This window comes from Hippichthys cyanospilos, chromosome 1 (assembly GCF_059441005.1).
Source record: "Hippichthys cyanospilos isolate Australia breed blue-spotted pipefish chromosome 1, RoL_Hcya_1.0, whole genome shotgun sequence".
Classification (NCBI taxonomy): Eukaryota; Metazoa; Chordata; class Actinopteri; order Syngnathiformes; family Syngnathidae; genus Hippichthys; species Hippichthys cyanospilos.
This window is the reverse complement of record NC_142369.1, coordinates 24,377,228-24,396,777: the sequence shown is the minus strand read 5'-3', so window position 1 is coordinate 24,396,777 and position 19,550 is coordinate 24,377,228. Positions and strand designations below refer to the sequence as shown.

Genomic DNA, 19,550 nt, shown 5'->3' with positions numbered 1-19,550 from the left:
CCTGCGAATATTTCGCAGAAAATTCAGATCTACTCGCTTTTTTTTAACCCACAATGGTTGAAGAAGAACAAAACAGAGATTGGACCGACGTGACTTTCAGCATTGGCATCCATGTCAATACAAAAGGGTTTATTATTGGAAATGAACCACAGAAACTCTACAAGCAAGTCATTGAAGTCTTTCTGAGGAAAGAAAGAAAGAATGGATTTTGTATTGAAAGAAGTGGGAGACACTCGTTTTGGTGAGTTGAGCATTTGATTGATTTTTTTTTTTTTTTCTTTTTTAATATGTTTTCGTAACTTTTTTTTGTTCACATTCAATCAGTGGTCAAGAAATAAAATGATGTTCTTATTAAAGTGTGATTTGTATTTTAGCGTCTAACCTTGTTGAAGCTTGCATGCTTTTGGTGTCACGCTCTGTCTGGGTTTGTCCTGTTGTGGCTTTATTTTGTGGAGTTTGACTTATTTTGCTTTTGGGTTCGTGTTGTTTTTCCCTGGCGTCTTTCGTTAGTGTAATTTGTGTCACCTGTCATGAGCGTGTTCCAGCTCTAGTGTCGCTCTCGTGTTTCTTTGTTTTGCCTAGCTTCCGTGAGTACTAAATCGTTTTCTTGAGCCCATTTCATCTTGCCTCCTTGCATTTTGGATCCACCTTCCCACATCTGTTGCCAACATGTCGCACCGACATGACACTCGGTGGACTTCATAAAACTTTGTGGACGAATAATTTAAAATTATTTTTAATTATTTTAAGTTCTGGCAGTATCGCGTCTAATGATAAGTTTCAATTGCTGATGTGGGTTCATTGATGTTCAAATGCTCCGGAAAATAGCCAGTGTAGCCCAGTAATGTGTACTGTATGTGTGCTTCTGAGGGGGCTGAATCACTGACGGCCTGAGTGTTAAACGCACAGACCGCCACTGACAGAAACATCCAAATACAATGAGAACTGTGATAGCTGTTGCAAAATGAAAGTATACAGTTTTACCATACTTTAAACTCTCAAATGACGTAAAGATCATTTGGCAGATATAATATTGTCAGATTGGTTTCCATGTTTAGCAACTTGTAGATATAAACTATTAGGAAAAATTGTGTTTTATTTCATGTGACTGTTGTGTGGTGTTGCGATTTTATGATCCGTGAGAGTTAATCTCTGTGAAAAACAGCCTTTAATCCCGAAGGCCAAATATTTCAGGTTGTTTAGGGACTTGTTTCCAGCCAGTGTAGTGGGGGCCACACACCGTACTTCGTCGCTTGCTGTGCAAGCTGGAACAGAAGTGACTACTGTATTTTCCACAGTAGGGTAACTAAACCACACACACACAAAACAGTGACATGTTTACCCAAGGTGACAGAAATACAAAGTGCTGCTAAACACAAGGTATACACACCACCTCCCTCAAGAGATACTTTGCTTGTATATGTTGTGCTGAAATTACGTATTTGGTTTTATCATGCAGCCTATGGTGCTAGAACCTGAACTTGAATTATTGGGGGGTTAATAACCCTGAACAGGAGTGGAACCTCAATGGTTGGCTTGAAGGAATGCTGAATACTGTGTGACTTTTTTTTTTTTTAAATGCAACAAAGAACTTTAGAATCGAACTATCAGAGCAGTTACCAAGTAAAAGAGACTCTCTACAGTATATCCCCTCTTGATCGTGTCCATTGCTGTTCTTATTTAACAGGCAATGTTTTGAATGGTGAAGGTCATAGAGTCCCAGTCCAAAGCCACACTTTGGTTGCTGGACTACTATTGATTCTGCATTATGTCTCTCATCTGATGCAGTAATCCAATAGTATCTAGGGACCTAAGAAAATAGGAACTCATTAGTTGTATCTTTGTTCTGGTGAGAGCTTTAGTGAGACAACATGTCTAAGCTAATGTCCATATCACATGTTTGTGATGCTAACATTACTACTAGGATGCATTTCAAAGACAACAAAAACAGCAAAACGTAGAGAGCAGACCTATGCCATGGCTGGATGACCCTAATGTAGTCCTTCACTCACTTGTGATATATTTTGTCACGCATGTTTCGTACATTGTTTACTAAGTAGTAACGGTTAAGTTTGGGGCCCTTTTGTAAGTGACCCTTAAGGTCTTCATATTAAGAGCATAGTGTTAATTGTGGAGATTAAATTGTACAAAACATTAACATTCTTTTTTTTTTTTTTTTTTAACTCAGTTCTAATTTCTTCCTGTGATAGCCAAATTCAACTAACTTTGCATTCAAACTTAGAGCAGCACAAAGAGAGACAAAGATAGACATTTATGTACAGGAGTTTTACTTAAAAAAAATGCTCATTGGCTGATGGGGTCGGACGGATGGACACAAACCCACAGCAAAGTTCAAACACCGTATTAATTGTACATCTTTGGTGTACCATCTCAGAGCAAGACACCCTGCTCAGGTTACTGCCACAGGGCCTCACAAACACTGTTGCAGTGAGGTGCTTATGGGCAGAACTAAATCCATAAGTGAGATGTTGTGTGTTTGTTTTTTGTTTTTTGTTTTTTTTCCTGTGAGAAGACTATATAAAAAATGTCTGTAATGTGTAAGATTTGTATGTGTTGTTGTATGTACAAGAAAAATAATCGTATTAACAAAGCAAAGAAAACTGTAACAGTCTTCATCAAATATTTTTATTTGATGAATTTATGTTCATTCCGAGATTTTGCTCAGGTAAAATGTGTTACAATCGCCACAGAAAATAGCTGTAGAAAATGGGATTGCTCATGCTTAATAATGGTAACATTTGTGGATTAATTTTTAATTTCTTGTTCTTTATGGTGATGGACAGGCTGACAAAGTTAGGGAGGAATTTCCATGTACTATGTTGTTTGCAGATGACATTGTGATCTGCTGGAGAGTAGGGAACAGGTGGAGAAGCTAGAGCTGTGAAGTTTGGCCCTGGAAATGAGAGGATTGGTGGGTGCCCTCAGCAGATGGATTATATGTGTGTGAATTAGAGGGACCCAAATAGAAAAGTGTGCAGACAGAGTGATGAGAAGAAGTTGGAGGGTTTCACATGTTTTACGGTCAACAGCCCAGAACAATGGAGAAACATGCATGCAGGTTGGAATGGATGGAGAAAAGTGTCAAGTTTGATGTGTGGTAGATCATTTTCAGCTAAAATGAAAGAAAAGGTGTAAAAGACTGTGGTGAAATTGACAATGTTGTTTATAGGAGGCAGAGATGGCTGGAGGTTGCAATGAAGATGCTGAGGTTCCCTTTGGGAAAAGATAGGGTCAGGTATGAATACATCAGAGGGACAACACATGTTAGAGGTTTTGGATATAAAGTCAGAGAGGCCTGAATGAGATATGTCCAGAGGAGAGATAGCGAGGGTAGAAAATTTATTTCACATGCAACAGTTTGTTTTTATGAAAAACGCAATAATGTTATGGTGATCCCAAATAGTGAATGAGAGTTTTATGGTTTTGTGAGGGTATCTAGGATGTATGTATGTATGTATGATGAAACTAGAGCATCTAATTGAACTAGGATGTAGCATGTCCCATTATGTCTGAGGAAACTAACCTCTGCTTTTATAGTCAAATACAAATGATCAGTTGACTTGTAAGAGGCTACTATATTGACTTCCAGCCACTTGTGAAATATTACATTTTTCTCTTACCAGACTCTGCATTTTCTGCTTCCGGCACATATTTTACATGGCAGGACTGTTTGTGAAAAGAGTGTTTGTTTTGAATTTTGACTGACCTGAAGCAGTAGAATTGTCTGTGACACTATAGTGGAAGTCTCTCTCTTCCCGGTTTCAGTGTATGTATTTATTTAAAGGGTGGTAAAGTTTTTGTCTCAGGCAGGTGGCATTAAGAAGCCTTGTAATATACACTAGGTTACATAACTGCAGTAAGAAATCATGGAATGATGTAGCCATCAGTCTGTCCTTTCTTTTGTTATGATGAACAACAGAAACCTGTTGTTTGCTACAGCGACGGGCCTCTCCATGGATTGTTCTGGAAAAGTCTGTCGGAGCGCGCACCAGCTGGGTGGAGGGGTCAGGTGAGAGTGAGCTAGAGAGTGAGAGTCCACAGCACTATAGAACTTCCCTTCCCTCGGACCGGAGAGCCCATAGCCAAACAGGCCTGCGGGATTATTAACATTGCGTGGACTAGTTTTGTACAGCATTGAATACTGTCGAGAAAAACAAATGAACTCCTACATCATGGATATGTGTATTATGTGGAGAGGAGGGCTTTGAGTGAGCTTGTATTTGTGGTGTCTGTGTTCATAGCAACTGAAGAGCTGATAAGAGCTGCATTCTATTATTTCTGCAAGTATATTTAGCCATGTATGTATTTGTTGTACGAAACACTGGTTTGAATGGAATCCCCACCATATTTAGCACTATAACTAAAGGGCTGAGAAGAGCTCAAGACCTGCTGCTTCATGTAGCATTTATATTCAGGTAGGGAGTCCACTGCAGACTTTTCTTATCAGACAAAGGCAACACGTTGCTATTGTTTCTTTCTTTTTTTTTTTAAAACACCTCCCCCCATGCCTTCAACTGCAATCCCCCGCTCACTCAGATAACACGAGGCACATTTATCTAGCACTTCGTCCCCACAAGTGTACTAGAACATCTGAGGTCAAGCACGATTGAAACTGGTCAGACGAAGGTTGTTCCAAAATCATATCTACATGGAATACCGATGTTGTTAGGTGCATGCCAAAATCATTGGCACTATCAGCCCTAACTGGTCATTTTAACTAAACAGAAACTTTTAAAATTTCTCTTAGGCTAAGTTCACACTGCAGCCTGAAGTGACACAATTCGGATTTTTTTTCTGCACTATCTGACCTTAGTATCTGATTTTTAATGACCGTATTAATGACTGAGATCATATTTTTTTCAAATGCAACCCAGGCCACTTGGTGATGTGGTACGTACTGTATCCTGCCTTTTGACATGCGACCTAAGTCTGAACGGCCTGGTCGCATTCATCCGACTCGGACGTAACAAACATGCGACAAACATCACAATTCTGCGCCGAAAAAGGTGCGAGTAGGTTGGAAAAATCAAAACAACAATAGCGGATGAGGTGAAGACAACTCAATGAAGGAAGGGACAGGTGTATTTTGTATTCATGTCTCTTTCTACCTCCGTGAGCTCAAGTGAGTGAGGTCATATACAAGTAGTATTATTTGAAAATGTGAACGACCTCAAGAAAAAAATTGGATTTCATAAATAATTCGGAATCGAGCATTAAGCCATGCAGGGTGAACCTATCCTTATCGTGAGACATAAGACGCAGGCAACAACGGTTTCTTAAAGAAAACAGACCTAATTACACCTCATTACATAGTCCAGACATTCAATCCCATGTACTTATTTACAGTATTATTTTAACTGATTTGTTTAAAAAAAAAAAAAATAGTGCAAAAAATGGTCTGAAAATAGCTGGCATTGAATGAGACAATGTTGCCCAACTACATATGGGGGGAAAAAACCCACCAAAAAAAGAAACATCAGTCAGGTACCATACGTCATGCAAGAATCCTGGCCAATCTTACATGCTGTGTGGAAATAAGGCTAAAATGTATTTGAACTTTTCTGCCTGTAGACTGTAATGTACGGAAAACATGACACATGAACCTGGTGTGGAGCTCAGTAAGCTTTTTGTTGTACCGCATAGCTCTTTTCGATATTCTCTGCTGCTCTGCTCCTTTATGAACTGTTAACTCTTAATAAGGGGAAACTTTTCTCTCCACCCTCAAGTTACCACTTAGACTGGCTGTGAGCATGACTGTGCCATGTTTTCCGCTGTGCGTAACTGAACTATTTGTGCATATGTGTTCTCCACTCAGGTCCCTGACATACAGTGGATGATCGTTCAACTTTACAATCGAATCATGTTGTCCTAATATCATTTGGGTGGACACAGCTTTTTTTTAAGCAAGGTAAATGTTACAGGTGAAACTCAACATTTTGCTCTCCGACCAGTCACCAAAAAGGAACAAATATATACTCCTTGTTTGAAGTATGTGAATAAAACATTCGTATGAACACCGATTTAGTTTCGTGTTGTCAGTTTTGAATCGGTGTCATTTATAGAGCCAATACTATAAAGCATGGTGTGCTTCTATACAATGAATACCTTGTGACCTAGATATTGCCATGGCAACCTTGCCTGTGTCAGTCAGAGCACCCTTTACATTCTTCCCTGCTCACACATATTAACAAGATGATAATCCGCTCATTTTATACAACCTATTACTGCAGTTTATTATAGTCACGACTCTTTAACAATTGCATTTATGATGATTTTTTTTCCAGATGTCAACCACAACGGAAAATGGGATTGGGGGAGCTTGGAGTTCCAACAGAGAGAAAACTTATAAGAAGGTAATAAAGTTTGGTTTTTTTTATGTATGAACTTGAGTTTGTTTTTTTTGTTTCTTAAACATGTTTTTCCACTTTTTTTTATCTTTAAAATGCATCTATAACAACCTGTGATTCACATTAGTGTGTACAAATGTATTTACTTTACATAATATCCTCACGCTTTAACTGTTCTCATGCCATTATTCGACCGAGTTCTGGTTACGTTTTTCACATCACTGCTTATGTCAACCTTTTTTTTTTCCAAGAGTGGAAGGCTTCTCACAGTAGCTGCCACCGTTCGCACTGCACATACTGTGAAATGTGGTCAAACGTCATCTTGTTTCTCTTCACACAACAAGATTGCTTATTTGTCAGTGCACTATTTTCTTCAGCAGTTTCGTCATTTGGGTATCTGATGTACAAATGCCATGATTTTTCGCTTCCTACACTCAAGTTGGAAAGCTGAGGTTTTGTTAATTAAGAGGCCTAATTTCTCCCAAACTTTGGTTGAATTACTCTTTGTGCAACATCAGAGTTTCCACTTTGCATGGCGATTGCAAAGATATAGCATGCATGACAGCGACAGTCCTCAACGCTTGATTTGCTATTTTACGTATCCGCTTATTTTTAAGGGAAGTGCAATTTGTCATTCCGTTTACTGCTGCAACGGGGACACCAGCAAAGGGTGCAATAACACACTTGTTTTCTCCTACAAGACGACGTCATCGGCCTTAAAGGGAGCCATTCAGCTGGGCATTGGCTATACAGTCGGAAACCTCACCTCAAAACCTGACAGAGATGTGCTTATGCAAGACTTCTATGTGGTGGAGAGTGTTTTTCTGCCCAGGTCAGTGCTTGTCTGCATCCCTTGCAGCCACAAAAGTGTTCTTCATGTGCCCATTTTCTGAAAGCTTTTTCTATATTTTTCATGAAAAGGTCTATATTTAACAACCAAACAATTATATGAACCCAAGGTTATGTCTTTAAAAGAGCCAATGAATCATACAGCTCCATTAAAGTTGATTATGTGTAGGTGGTAACGGGCTGCTCTTTGACTGCGATGCATCGCTGCTGCAAAATGAATGAATAGAAGTGGGTGAACCTGTTTTCTGCTCTCTCTGTGTTTTACTTTTCTTCAGTCACTTATAAACTAAGTCATAAACGGGGACCCTAGTGAGAATAAGCGGCTAAAGATGATAAATGGGTGGATGGATGGATGGATGGATAATGATGTGTTCACTTATAACGGTATGATTAACGCTGCTGCCAAAATACATTCTAGTATATTATCCTCACAATTTAAAAAGGTGTTTTCTAAAAGAGGTTGTGTAATCAAATATTTTGTTTATTTTTGCAGCCAACCATTATTCAAATAATCAATTGGTTATGTAGGCGTCAATGATTTAGTCCATGAATTGATAATCTAATTTAAAAACATGTTTTAATTTCCCACTTTTTTTTAATTGGTTGTACGAAAAATACACTTTTTTTTTATTTGATTGGTGATTTTGTCTGAAGTATTTTGTTAGAAAATCAAAAAATATGTAAAAGTAAATGTCTACATATGTCCTGTGCTGAATCAACACAATGCTAAATACCGGTTGTCTGTTTTCAGAGAGAACTAGCGAAATCTGCAAGCTGCGAAGCTGCAATTCTCACGATTTGGCCAATTTTAGGTGTTTAAACGATTAACCAATGTAATCAATTACTTAAGGTAATTGCTGCTAAAGTGCCATCTGCTTAAAGTAATAAATTACTTTAGGTACTGAAGTAATTCATAATACATTAATCAATTACATTTGTATCTGAAAGAATTAATTATTTTCCTAAAGAAATTAATTACTAACCCAACCCCCTAAAATTATTCATTTTGCACGTGCCATTTTTGAGCCTCCTTTAGACAAACACTAGAAAAAAGAAAAAAATATACTGTATATATATATATATATATATATATATATATATATATATATATATATATATATATACACACACACACACAACATCTTGACTTGTAAAAAAAATGTTGGGCTTGAATGAGTTAATTGCTACAATGCATGTGACTGTCCATGTAGCCACTGGATTCTTGTAGTGAAAAAACAAACAAACATTGGCTATGTTTATTTGAATAAATAAAGACTACCTTATGTTATTTTTTTCTGAGTTACAGCCAAGAAACAAACTGGCCGCTGAAATTAAAATACAGTATAATAACTTATTATTTATAAATATTAATTCATGGCTTCTATTAGTTACAGTCCCTAATGAATTCGTCCTTGGTTTTAGAACCACAGTTTTACTTGGAAATGTTTCATGGAACTTTTTATGGTGCGCCTGCATACGCAAACTCCATGCAAATGCCCTGTCACCTGATGTCCTTTTAAATATTGACCTTGATAATCCACCCTACAGTGTTGCACGCTTGGAGCTCACTGAGACGTTTGTTGCAAAATACAAATAGTTTAAGGTGAACCGATAAGCTTTGCAATGGAAAAGTCAAATATTACAGCCACAGAAGAACAAAAGAAAGAGCAAAAGCTTTCACTTCACAACATGAGAGCTGACTGATGGCAATGCTTTTTCTTTTTTTTCCTTTCCTCCCAACACTCTCTTGAGGTGCTTGTTCTGTCAGTATCACTGACTAGAGTGACACAGCAATCTAGTTGATACTTCACGATGTATTTTCACCCTTGGTGATCACATCCAGACTGCTCACACAAACATGCACGACTCAATAATTATACTGAAGGAAGCATTTCCAGACACACGTTGCTAAATTGTTTCCACGAGAAGGGTTTGCTGACTTTTTGTCACTGCCAATTGTTGTCATTACTCAGGAAACCGAGCACTCACGCAGCACTTTGAAGTCAAGTGTTGTATTACACAGCAGTGCCTTATGGGTCCTCCTCTTACTGAACATAACACCAGTACAAAACAGCCACTATATAACCTCCTTACCGAGACGTTCATCTAATTGAGCACAGTGTTTACAAGCTTTAAAAGCATCAAAGAAAAGATTTTTCAAAAGGCCTGACATACTTAGCGGATGTGTTACCTTGATATTCAGGTTAGGTTAGTTACAAAACAGGATTGGATGTCGTTTCTGGGAAAGGTCAGCTCTAGCATGACTTTCCCGACAATACGAGAATAGGTTATCATGTTTATGTGTTGCGTTTTGTCATCCTTGCGGGTACACAAAGCTCATAGCTTTAGCTGCTACGCTTGTAATTGGAGGTGTAATTGGAGGACACACTCGACACAAATGAATCATGGTTCCTCATAATGGACCTATATGTGCCTGCTCGTTCAGTCACGATCAAATGGCAAACGATGCCAACAGAACGTGATTGGGAATGTTTTGAAAATGTTTGGCATTCGTTATTGTGCCTCATTAACAAGATGTATTTATTTGTTGTTGTTCTTTTTCTGCATCCCAGTGAAGGAAGCAACTTGACCCCAGCGCATCATTATCCTGACTTCCGCTTTAAGACTTACGCACCGCTGGCCTTCCGCTACTTTAGGGACCTGTTTGGCATCAAACCTGATGACTATCTGGTGAGGCCTTGCTGGCATCCTACAACTTTACTTTAGCACTTTTCTCTGGCACGTTGTGGTAAAGCGTGTAGCTTCACTTCACTACTTTCACATTGAGAGATCACACTGAACTGAAACTGTTAGCTTAGTACGTTCTCATTTCCTAAGTGTCATTACTTTGGCTTCAAAGACATTTTTGAAATTCCTGGTTTCCATATTAATGGGCTTGGATTACTTTTTGAGACTTGGCCTGTTACTCGTCACAAGGTGTTTTAAGCTTGAATTTCACTTTTTTCATTTGTTTTACAACACAAGACGTACAGATCAAATATTTAGAAAGGAGATTAATTGTAGATTAAGTCCTAAATCATCAACATTTTGAAGAAATATTGATGGTGATTTTGGTTTAGTGGTTTAGTCCACCGGAATATAACATTAGGGGTGTTAATTGTGATCTGTCTACTTAACATCAGTCTCATTTTTATCTGCTTTCTGTATGCTCTTTGGATCTGTTTTCATGTATCACACTTCTTGTGCTAGTGTTGTTGGGGGTACACTGATTCATTGTCATTTAGTTTGGTGTAACCTGATAGGCTCCTGTTGTTGGTAGGATGGCAAAAGGAATATATTAAAGTGGAGGAGCATGTGAAAGTTGTTGGTCCAATTAAAGTTAAATTGAACTTTAAATAATCATTTCGACCACACCCTTGATAAAGGTATTGTGGTATGCATCTTCTGTAAGGAGCTTGTTTATCACAGAAGCAGCTCAGGTTCAGCCTACCACATCAATGCAAAGTACACAACTGCGACTGCATTCAGCACTAACGATCGCAGCAAGAATGCATGCATAGTGCGCCACGGCAAAGCTGTCAACCAACCTAAAGTTTTACAAGATTTTGGGGATGATGGACGAAAATGGCAATTGCAAGCTAAGCCCCTATCTCAGTTCCACAAATAACTGCTTTTGTTGATGTTTTATTTTCTAATTTCAGTACTCATTAGTGAATGAACCTCTGATTGAGCTGACAAACCCCGGAGCCAGTGGCTCTCTCTTCTACTTGACCAGCGACGACGAGTTCATCATTAAAACAGTCCAGCACAAAGAGGCTAAATTCCTCCAGAGATTACTTCCTGGATATTATATGGTACGTCACAAGTGAAATACATTTGCAAAAATAAAACTGTAAAAAAAACCTAAATCTGTAGGTGGCAGTTTAGCCACAACAGAACAATGTTTAATTTGCCTATTTCATCTTACTGTAATATACTGTAATTGGGATGGGATTTATCCGTGTTATAAAGAGAACAATTACAAAATTTCTGCAAATTTCATGCAAATTTAAATATTCACCAACCTAATCCCTAATCCTAACCTCTTAACCTTAACCCTAACTTCACATATTGCATTAGTGCAAGATCTCAACAACTGTAACTCCACCTACATTTTGGACTTGTGGAATAAAAGCTTAGGACTGCTAATGTCAAAACAAGATCAAACGTAGAAAGATGGATCCTCATTATCCAGCTACGTTAACCATTTTTTGCCGTCTGTCACCTTGCAGAACCTGAACCAGAATCCGCGCACCTTACTCCCCAAATTTTATGGACTGTACTGTATCCAGTCGGGAGGCATCAACATCCGCCTGGTGGTCATGAACAATGTCCTGCCTCGCTCAGTTAAAATGCACTACAAATACGATTTGAAAGGCTCGACATACAAAAGACGGGCGTCCAGGAAAGAAAGAGAAAAGGCGTGTCCGACTTTCAAAGATCTGGATTTCCAGGACATGCATGACGAAGGCCTTTACTTTGATACGGAGACCTACACCAATCTGATGAAAACTCTGCAGAGGGACTGCCGGGTAAGTGGAATTCCCTTGCCAAAGCATTTTCTCAGTGAAAGGAATGCTGACATGGGCATCAGATGATTTTTTTATGATTATTTTTTTTGATAATCAGCGTGATCAGAATTCCATCTTAAGTAGAGTCATTTCTGGGAAAATCACTTTCCTTTATACATTAAACCATTTCACCACAAATGGTTTATGTCAGCAGGCTACACCACCAAAAAAAATCAAAAGATTATACCAATGATTACACTAAAGTAGCTATAAATATGAACAATAATAAAAGTTCATAGTTACTTTTAATATAATAACCTTTATTGGTTTCCTCGGACACCATAACATATTTTCCCCTATCCAACATGCCAGCTCACATTATATAGTTCTGAACACATCTGCATCCCATGTATTACTGAGTACACTTTTGTAACCACGTTATTTCAGGTTTTTTTTTTCTTTTTATTTCCCCTTTGAACCACTAACACCCCACTAATTTAGTTCACCTCCTGCCATTTGAACAGGGGAGTGTAGACTTTGGAGATCCGCTAAATTAGTTACGAACCTGAGTGGCCTCAGTGGTGATTATTTTCTTTTTAGCGTGGCTCTTGTAGATTAGACAAATGTTGTATTACGAGAGCTCCATGTGCTTGGGAAGCACTGCATGTTCCGTCAAAGCTCCCAGGCTCTTTGCTCTTGTCTCTCTGCGGCTGTGTTTCACTAAATGACATCTGGGCAAACATGAGATGAGATTAAGACATGATCCTGGTAGCGTGAGATACTTGGAACTCAGTTCGAAACCATGCGTGTGTGCGCTGTGGCAAGGAGACTTAACTGCACAGTTTTCCAGGATTTTTTTCAGTAGCGGGGGCAGATATTCTGGGGAGGTTTGATTTGCTTGACTACCGCAATCCCAAACTCCTTAAAACTCGGATTATGCCGAAATAAAATATATCCGTGTACCATGTCTCTGAATATTGTTGTTGTTCAAAGTGCTCCAATTTTTTGTTGTAAATGTTAAAGGAATTATGAATACCAAAGCATCTTATTTGATTAAGTATTGTAAACATAAGTGGCCCGTACATAGTAATTAAGTAAAATATCAGAGTAATTTAACCCCCATCATTCTTCTTCATATGTCAACTTTCATAGCGTTTCAGGCTAATTTGACTAGTGCTTTTTTTTCGTGTTCTGAATCAGCAACTGAATATGATTTGTTTAATAGGTGGCGTTTTGATATTGATGAAAACAATATGTGATGGCCATAAAAGGAGTCACAAGGCTCAGCCTAGCCACTCTGCAGCCAACTTCAAACTAATAACATAGTTTGGTTATTCCATCGTTGTTCATGTATTATTTGGAGTTTGTTTTGAAGTTGACCATTGTAAACACATCGTTGGCATACGACGTGATGTTGTTCTAGCTATCCTGCTACGTCTTTTTTTCACGTTACACATCACATCGAGTAAAGGAAACCCCAGCAGTAGTTTATATTTGGTGATGAGGTTTTGGGTTCAATGCCTTTTTTTCATTTCTCTTTTTAATGAATTTGATTTCAAGTCTGTTGTTCCATCACGAACCAAATGGGCCCAGTACCTACAATTGTTACGTTGTGTGCAAGCAGAAGAACATTCATGTTTATTATCGGCCAACAAAAGTGATAGACACAGTCAATGTTCGCAGTTAATCAATTGCTGCAGGTTGTTCAGCAGACGTTGCACTCTTAGGTAACGGATAATCTCATTAGTGTTTGGAAAAGAGTGCAAATAAAGTGTAAATTTCCTGTTGCCCTCCCACTTTTAATGTCAAATGTCTTCTCCCTAGGGGGTAAACAAAAATGCAGGTGACTTGTGAGAGCTCCTGAGTTTATGAAGCTCCGCATGGATCATTAACCATCTTGCTGACTTTGTCCACATTCTTTATTTTCATTTCACTGTTTTTGAGTCAGGATGACATCCTTCCGTCTTGCTAAGTCAGTGTTTTCCTAGAGTTCAACCTGACACAATACTAGCCACATACACGCACTCACACACAGTATAGTTAGTATGTGTATACAGTATAAGAACCATTTTAATGCTAAAACGAAAGTATAGTTAATCATGAATTTTAAAATGTATCATTTACTATACCAAAAAAGAGAGAGAGAAAGGAAGAAAGAAAGATAGGAGACAACTGCTACTGCTATATGTAACATATCCATTGCTGTGGTGTTGTACAGTATACTGTATGAGGCCAGCCAGCAGCTCTTTGAGGTTAACCACGGTTTGTTATTTTCACCTCTTCCTGTTCTCGCCTCCTGAGCGGGAATTAAAATGCCCTCTAAGCAGAATGCATGTGCCCATTTCCATGAGTAAGCAGCTCAGTCCGACAGCCCAGGAGAGACTGGGTGACCAAAACACACAGGGGAGGTCAGCGGCCGCCTAGCAACACGGGGTGAGGGGAGTACAAGGATTGAGGAGGACCGGGGGGGGGGGCTTTATTATATCCATCAAAGTCAATATACGTATACGTGTCAGCTATTTGTACAGAAACATGATGGGCTGAGTGATGATGCTTCCCTATACCATGTCCCCTCTCGGTTGACTCTCCCGGAATGCCAAAATAGCATATTGTCGTTAAAAATTCATGTTAAATTTGATGTCATAAGTCAAAGGCAAAGTTTGCTTTGATGGCAAAACTGATTAATAGATGAATAGCATAATTAGAAAGTGAATAGCCAATAACCATTCAATTCCCATCAGTTCTTTCAAAAAACAAGCCAACAGAGTTTTATCTCTACATATGGTTTAGGGAGAAAACACAGCGTCCCGCTTTTACTGGCATAAAATCTCCATACCAATTGTTTTTTTACACAGCTATTGATTTCTTTATAATATCCATTGCAGTAAATTCATCCCTTATGTGCAATTCTAGATCATTTTACAGCTTCTTGGCACAAGGAGAGAAATAGTATCTGATACAAGAAAGAAAATGGCAGTTTCATTTATTATTTGAAAACACACAGTCAAGGATATTAAATTCTGTGCTTCCCTGAACAAGAGGCACATTCGAATCTGATGAATAATGAATACCATTATTTCAGACACTTTCCTGGGATTGCGTCTGCCTCTGCATGCTGTGTTAGCAGATTCTCATTTTTGTGGCTTCAGACAGCTAAATTTGCTCCAGACACAAGAAAATTTTAAGAATGTGAGCAATGTATTCATGCCCATGCGAGGCATGCCCCACCAACCAGCACGGCTCCTTATTGTTAGGATCAGCCTTTCTCCTTCACTTATATAAAAAAAAAAAAACCTTGTTAATATTTCATTTTTTGATTCAACTAATACCAAACTGAAAGCAATGGAAGTAAAAAGGATATGGTCTGAAGGTAAATAACACATTTACATGGTAAACACGGTCTTAAAACTTGCATTGTCTGATTTTTCAAAACCTTTCAAAACACTGCGCACAATTTTGAATTGTAATGTTAGAATTGGCATGAGAACCATCAAAACACCAATACTGAATCATTTTTCTGTGGTTAACTCACAAATTGAGTTAAGTGGAAGCCATGACCAGTAGTCTTTTCTAAATAGCAACTGGTGGAAACACAGGCTTATTGTAACATGCACAGTTTTATTAGGGAGCATACAATTGTTCTGTTTCTTATAAATCACTGGTGTAAATCGTTGCAAAACAAAGACATATTTGTAGCTAATAAATACCGAGCTGCTCCAATTAATCCATAACTAACTGATTATAAAATAATTGATGATTTTTTTCATAATTGATTTCTCGTTTTGACACATAGTTTGCTGCTTGTGATGCCAGTCATTTTTTTGCAAAAAGAGCCTACCAACCAAGCGTTTGGAGCATTTTAATAGACCATAGTTTGTGTTTGCGTTTTCCAATTAAATGATCAAACCAGAGCTGCCCAAACCAAGCCCCGAATACATGTCAGACAAATGATATGAAAATGGATGATTTCCCAATGCACCCCTGATGACCTCTCAAGTCATACCAGTGTGCCACAGCACCCTGGATCACTGATTCCTCTGGGGGTTTTTTTCTCCCTCCCAGAATCTAAAATTGCATTTTTATCTTAATATTGACCCTTGCATTCTGTGTAAACATAATTTATTAAAAAGCTTGGCAAATAAAACTAAACAAGCACAGTCATCTTCGTTCTGCCATTCCAGCTTTATTGTGGGCCTGGGAAAGCCAAGACCGGGGCAAAGCGATGCCCTTTCGTAGGCAGTTTTCTGCGTGTACAGTATGTGTGTGTTATATGTGTGTGTGTGTGTGTTTGTTTCCAGCATGGCTGCAAAGTGAATAGGCCGGGGGCGAAGGGATGCAAATCCTTGATACAGAAAAGTTCAAAGATTAGACAAAAGCCCTAGTGTTCGTTTTGAACTCATTTGCTCTATTTTCCTGTATGGGTATATGTACATGCGTGACAAACAAAGCCAGTGTGAGGCTTACATTTGCATGTATGTGAAAAATAAGTGTAGTGGAGAAAGTACGGAAGCTTCTTCTTTTAAAATGTGAGGCATGAATATGTCACATTGTTTGTCCCTTTGGATCTTAAGTGAGTAAGAGAATGCAGTATCTGCGGTCTTATATTCCCAAACAAACTTCCTCATATACACTCACAAGAAAAGAGAATGCACTGAAGGACACACCCCCCCCCCTGCTTTCGTCAGTAATTATCAACCCCAGCAATACCTCAAAGTGGGTCAGCCATCCGACTGATGGCGAGGCCTTACTTGGTCACACTTATCGCAGTTTGCTGATCTAACTCACCTCACTCTTGGTTGGGTCAATGCATGCTCTATTTTAACTTCTCAAAGGGGATCCAGGAGCAGACAAGATGTCGGGAGACTTTGGGAACTGGGTGAACGGCACCTCACACGGGTCGATGTGTAACGCTTTGTGGAGAAACACCATGTTTATTTGACTCAAATCCGGTTTGAACAGAAATTTCCTCCTGTCGGTCCTTTGGTCTTTGAGGCAATGTTGCATTTAGCTGATGTGTTTTGGTCGTGAGTACTGAGAGTCTAGAGAATAACAGTCAAAATGATTTTGCGTCACGCATGTGAACATCGTGTCATTCCCACAGGTCCTGGAGAGTTTTAAGATCATGGACTACAGCCTGCTGCTGGGGGTCCACGTCCTGGACCATCACCAGAGAGAAGGACTCGATCAGGGTCAGGCAGGGGGCGACCGATCCCGGCCTGTGGGTCAGAGGGTTCTCTACTCCACCGCCTTGGAGTCCATCCAAGGGGACGGCAAGGCTGCTGAAGCCCTGACCACGGATGACACGTGAGGGGGCTCACACACGCTGGCTATGTCTTCATTTCCACTTGTATTTGCGCTCGCCGCATGTTGTTTGATCAGTGAAAAAGAAGAATTGAAAGTATTGTGTGACTGTTCTGTGCCCACAGCATGGGTGGCATTCCCGCTAAAACTCACAGAGAAGAGAAGCTGCTCATCTTCCTTGGCATCATTGACATTCTGCAGTCATATAGGTACGGTGTTTATATATTGTGGAATTTAATACTTGTATACACGTGTAAGATATGTAGCAGAAATTCTGTAGTAAATAACACACAAGTCACAGCATTAAGTCATTTATTGCCGCTTTGTGTGTCAAATATACATTGTTATTTATTATTATTATTTATTATTATTTTTTAAGTCTCCCTCTTCACAAGGTCATTAGAACGGCACACAGCATGGTGAATAAAGTATTTTTTTTTTTCATTTGGTCAGTTGTTCCAGAATTGGAGGACATTTGGGCATCAGAATTCTTGAAAAATAAAGCAGCATTTGATTTTCCGCTACATATTCATCAATAATGTAACAGACTATCAGTTTATCTTACTAATCAATTTCTATTACATGATTGCAAATTTGGCCCAATGTTAGCTTTCTCTCAGGAGTAAAAGCTAGCTCTTTAGCTAGCTGTTACTGCTGACCAAAGGGACATACTTGTGTAAAATATTAAAGAAAAATATAAATCCAATTCTGATGATAAGAATTACAGGGTTGCATTAGGTGGGCATTTAAGAGACATTAATTCAAGTCTTACTGTTAAAAAAATAGCACAGCGTTCTCATGACTTTTCACAAACAGTTGAATAAACGTGACTAACTGCACACTTTGATGCTGACACAGTTGTTCACTTTTTAACAAATCATTCTGTTTTTCACACATGGGGAATACTTATGGGGAGAGATTTATCTCAGAAGCGTGATGCTGTTTAGATTAATGTAAATAAATGTTGAGTATGAAACAATATAAAAGTCATAATTAAGTGGAAATGAGTTGTTTTGTCTTTGGTTTTTATTAAAAAAAAAAAATATATATATATATATACCGTAGTTTTTATTTTTATCTGTATAATACATATTCGTTTCAAAGCTTCTTTAGGCTATCCGAATAATAGCAAAAATACTTGATAGCTGCAACCCTGTTAATGAAAGTCTTCAAGAGTCATTTCTACCCGAGCAATATTATCTTTGTAAAAATAGCTCCTGTGGTGAAGCTAATTAGGGTGTGATGGTTGTAGTATCCAAAAGGTGTTTGCAAATTATTATTTTTTATGTATTCCCACTAAACATTTTTATTTTTACCGACTGCCTCAAGCCACCCAACACTAAAAAGTTTTTAACATTTCCACCCTCACGCTGTTTTTATTTTTAATTTAACCTTTTTTATTTCTTTTTGGTGAGGGGGCGGGCATGAAGTTGATGCGGTAATGGCGCGGCCTATAGCTCATTGGACGTCTGTGAATATAAAAGTGTCACTTGGTGTCCAGTTGAGATGAGATCATGTCCAGCGTGATAAATACTGAAGAGCCAATTATTTTTGAAGACAGACCCTTAAATGTAAAATGTTACATAATTTCAAGCAAGGGTGTACCTCAGCAAAATAATGAACCTCCTTTTCGCGTTGCCAAAAGGGGGTCCGTACTTTTTGATGAAGCGTGAAAGAAGAGGTTTTTATGTAAACGTTTGGAACAAGCTGTTTTGTTCTTTCTCTCTGCAGATTCATAAAGAAGTTGGAACATTCGTGGAAAGCTTTGGTGTATGATGGCGTAAGTCCACATCCTCATACTGCCTGACAGAGCAGCTTCTTTTTTTTCTTTTTAACTTTATGAAGGGAACCTTTTATGTGGTCATAAAATCAACTTAAAGACCTTTTCTGTCCTCAGGATTCCGTGTCAGTGCACCGGCCCGGTTTCTATGCAAGCCGCTTTCTCAAGTTCATGAGCGCTCGTGTGTTTAGGAAGACTCAGCGTAAGTTTGACTTTCTTGTCACAAAATAAGGAAGATGCAATTTTCTTTGAGAGTTTCCTCATATAATTGACGGGTGTGGCGGAACAATATTGTGAAATTAAACGGATGAATAGTTGCTTGTATTGTCTTGCACATCGTCTGCTAGTAAAGTGCATGTAAAAATTTGTGGCATGTGGCCAAATACAAATCTCAAACCTTTATTTTGGGATTTCATTAGATTTTGTCAAATTAACGGTGACAATTTATTTTGTATTGTCACTGAACACATGTTCAGTAATATGATCATTATGGTCTCCATGTTACTGAGATATGTATTTTAGTTACCCCATTTAGAGGGACACTAAACTTATGTAGCTCGTAAAAAGTTAATGTTTTGTCCATATTTAATTTGATAACCTTTTTTTCTGGGTTTGCCCGTGTCATGTGACAATCACTAGCTTAGCAACCATTGGCCATTATGTGAGCCTTGAGGACGTGAATCTTATCCGTCGGCAGCAAATGAAAAAATGTGTTTTTCAAGCTATTCTACATGGAAAATA

General features: G+C 38.5%; 1 protein-coding gene across 1 annotated transcript in view; it reads left to right on the top strand.

The window, feature by feature from the left end:
• Positions 1–19,550, top strand: part of pip5k1bb (phosphatidylinositol-4-phosphate 5-kinase, type I, beta b) — a 36,139-nt gene that overhangs the window by 10,012 nt on the left and 6,577 nt on the right. Inside the window, exons 2-11 of the mRNA XM_088425141.1 lie at positions 5,837–5,929; positions 6,306–6,374; positions 7,070–7,200; positions 9,791–9,908; positions 10,880–11,032; positions 11,450–11,749; positions 16,830–17,032; positions 17,155–17,238; positions 18,761–18,809; positions 18,927–19,011. Of these exons, the coding sequence (XP_088281267.1) occupies positions 6,306–6,374; positions 7,070–7,200; positions 9,791–9,908; positions 10,880–11,032; positions 11,450–11,749; positions 16,830–17,032; positions 17,155–17,238; positions 18,761–18,809; positions 18,927–19,011 (1,192 nt within the window). The 5' untranslated portion in view covers positions 5,837–5,929. The remainder of the gene's footprint in view (positions 1–5,836; positions 5,930–6,305; positions 6,375–7,069; positions 7,201–9,790; positions 9,909–10,879; positions 11,033–11,449; positions 11,750–16,829; positions 17,033–17,154; positions 17,239–18,760; positions 18,810–18,926; positions 19,012–19,550) is intronic.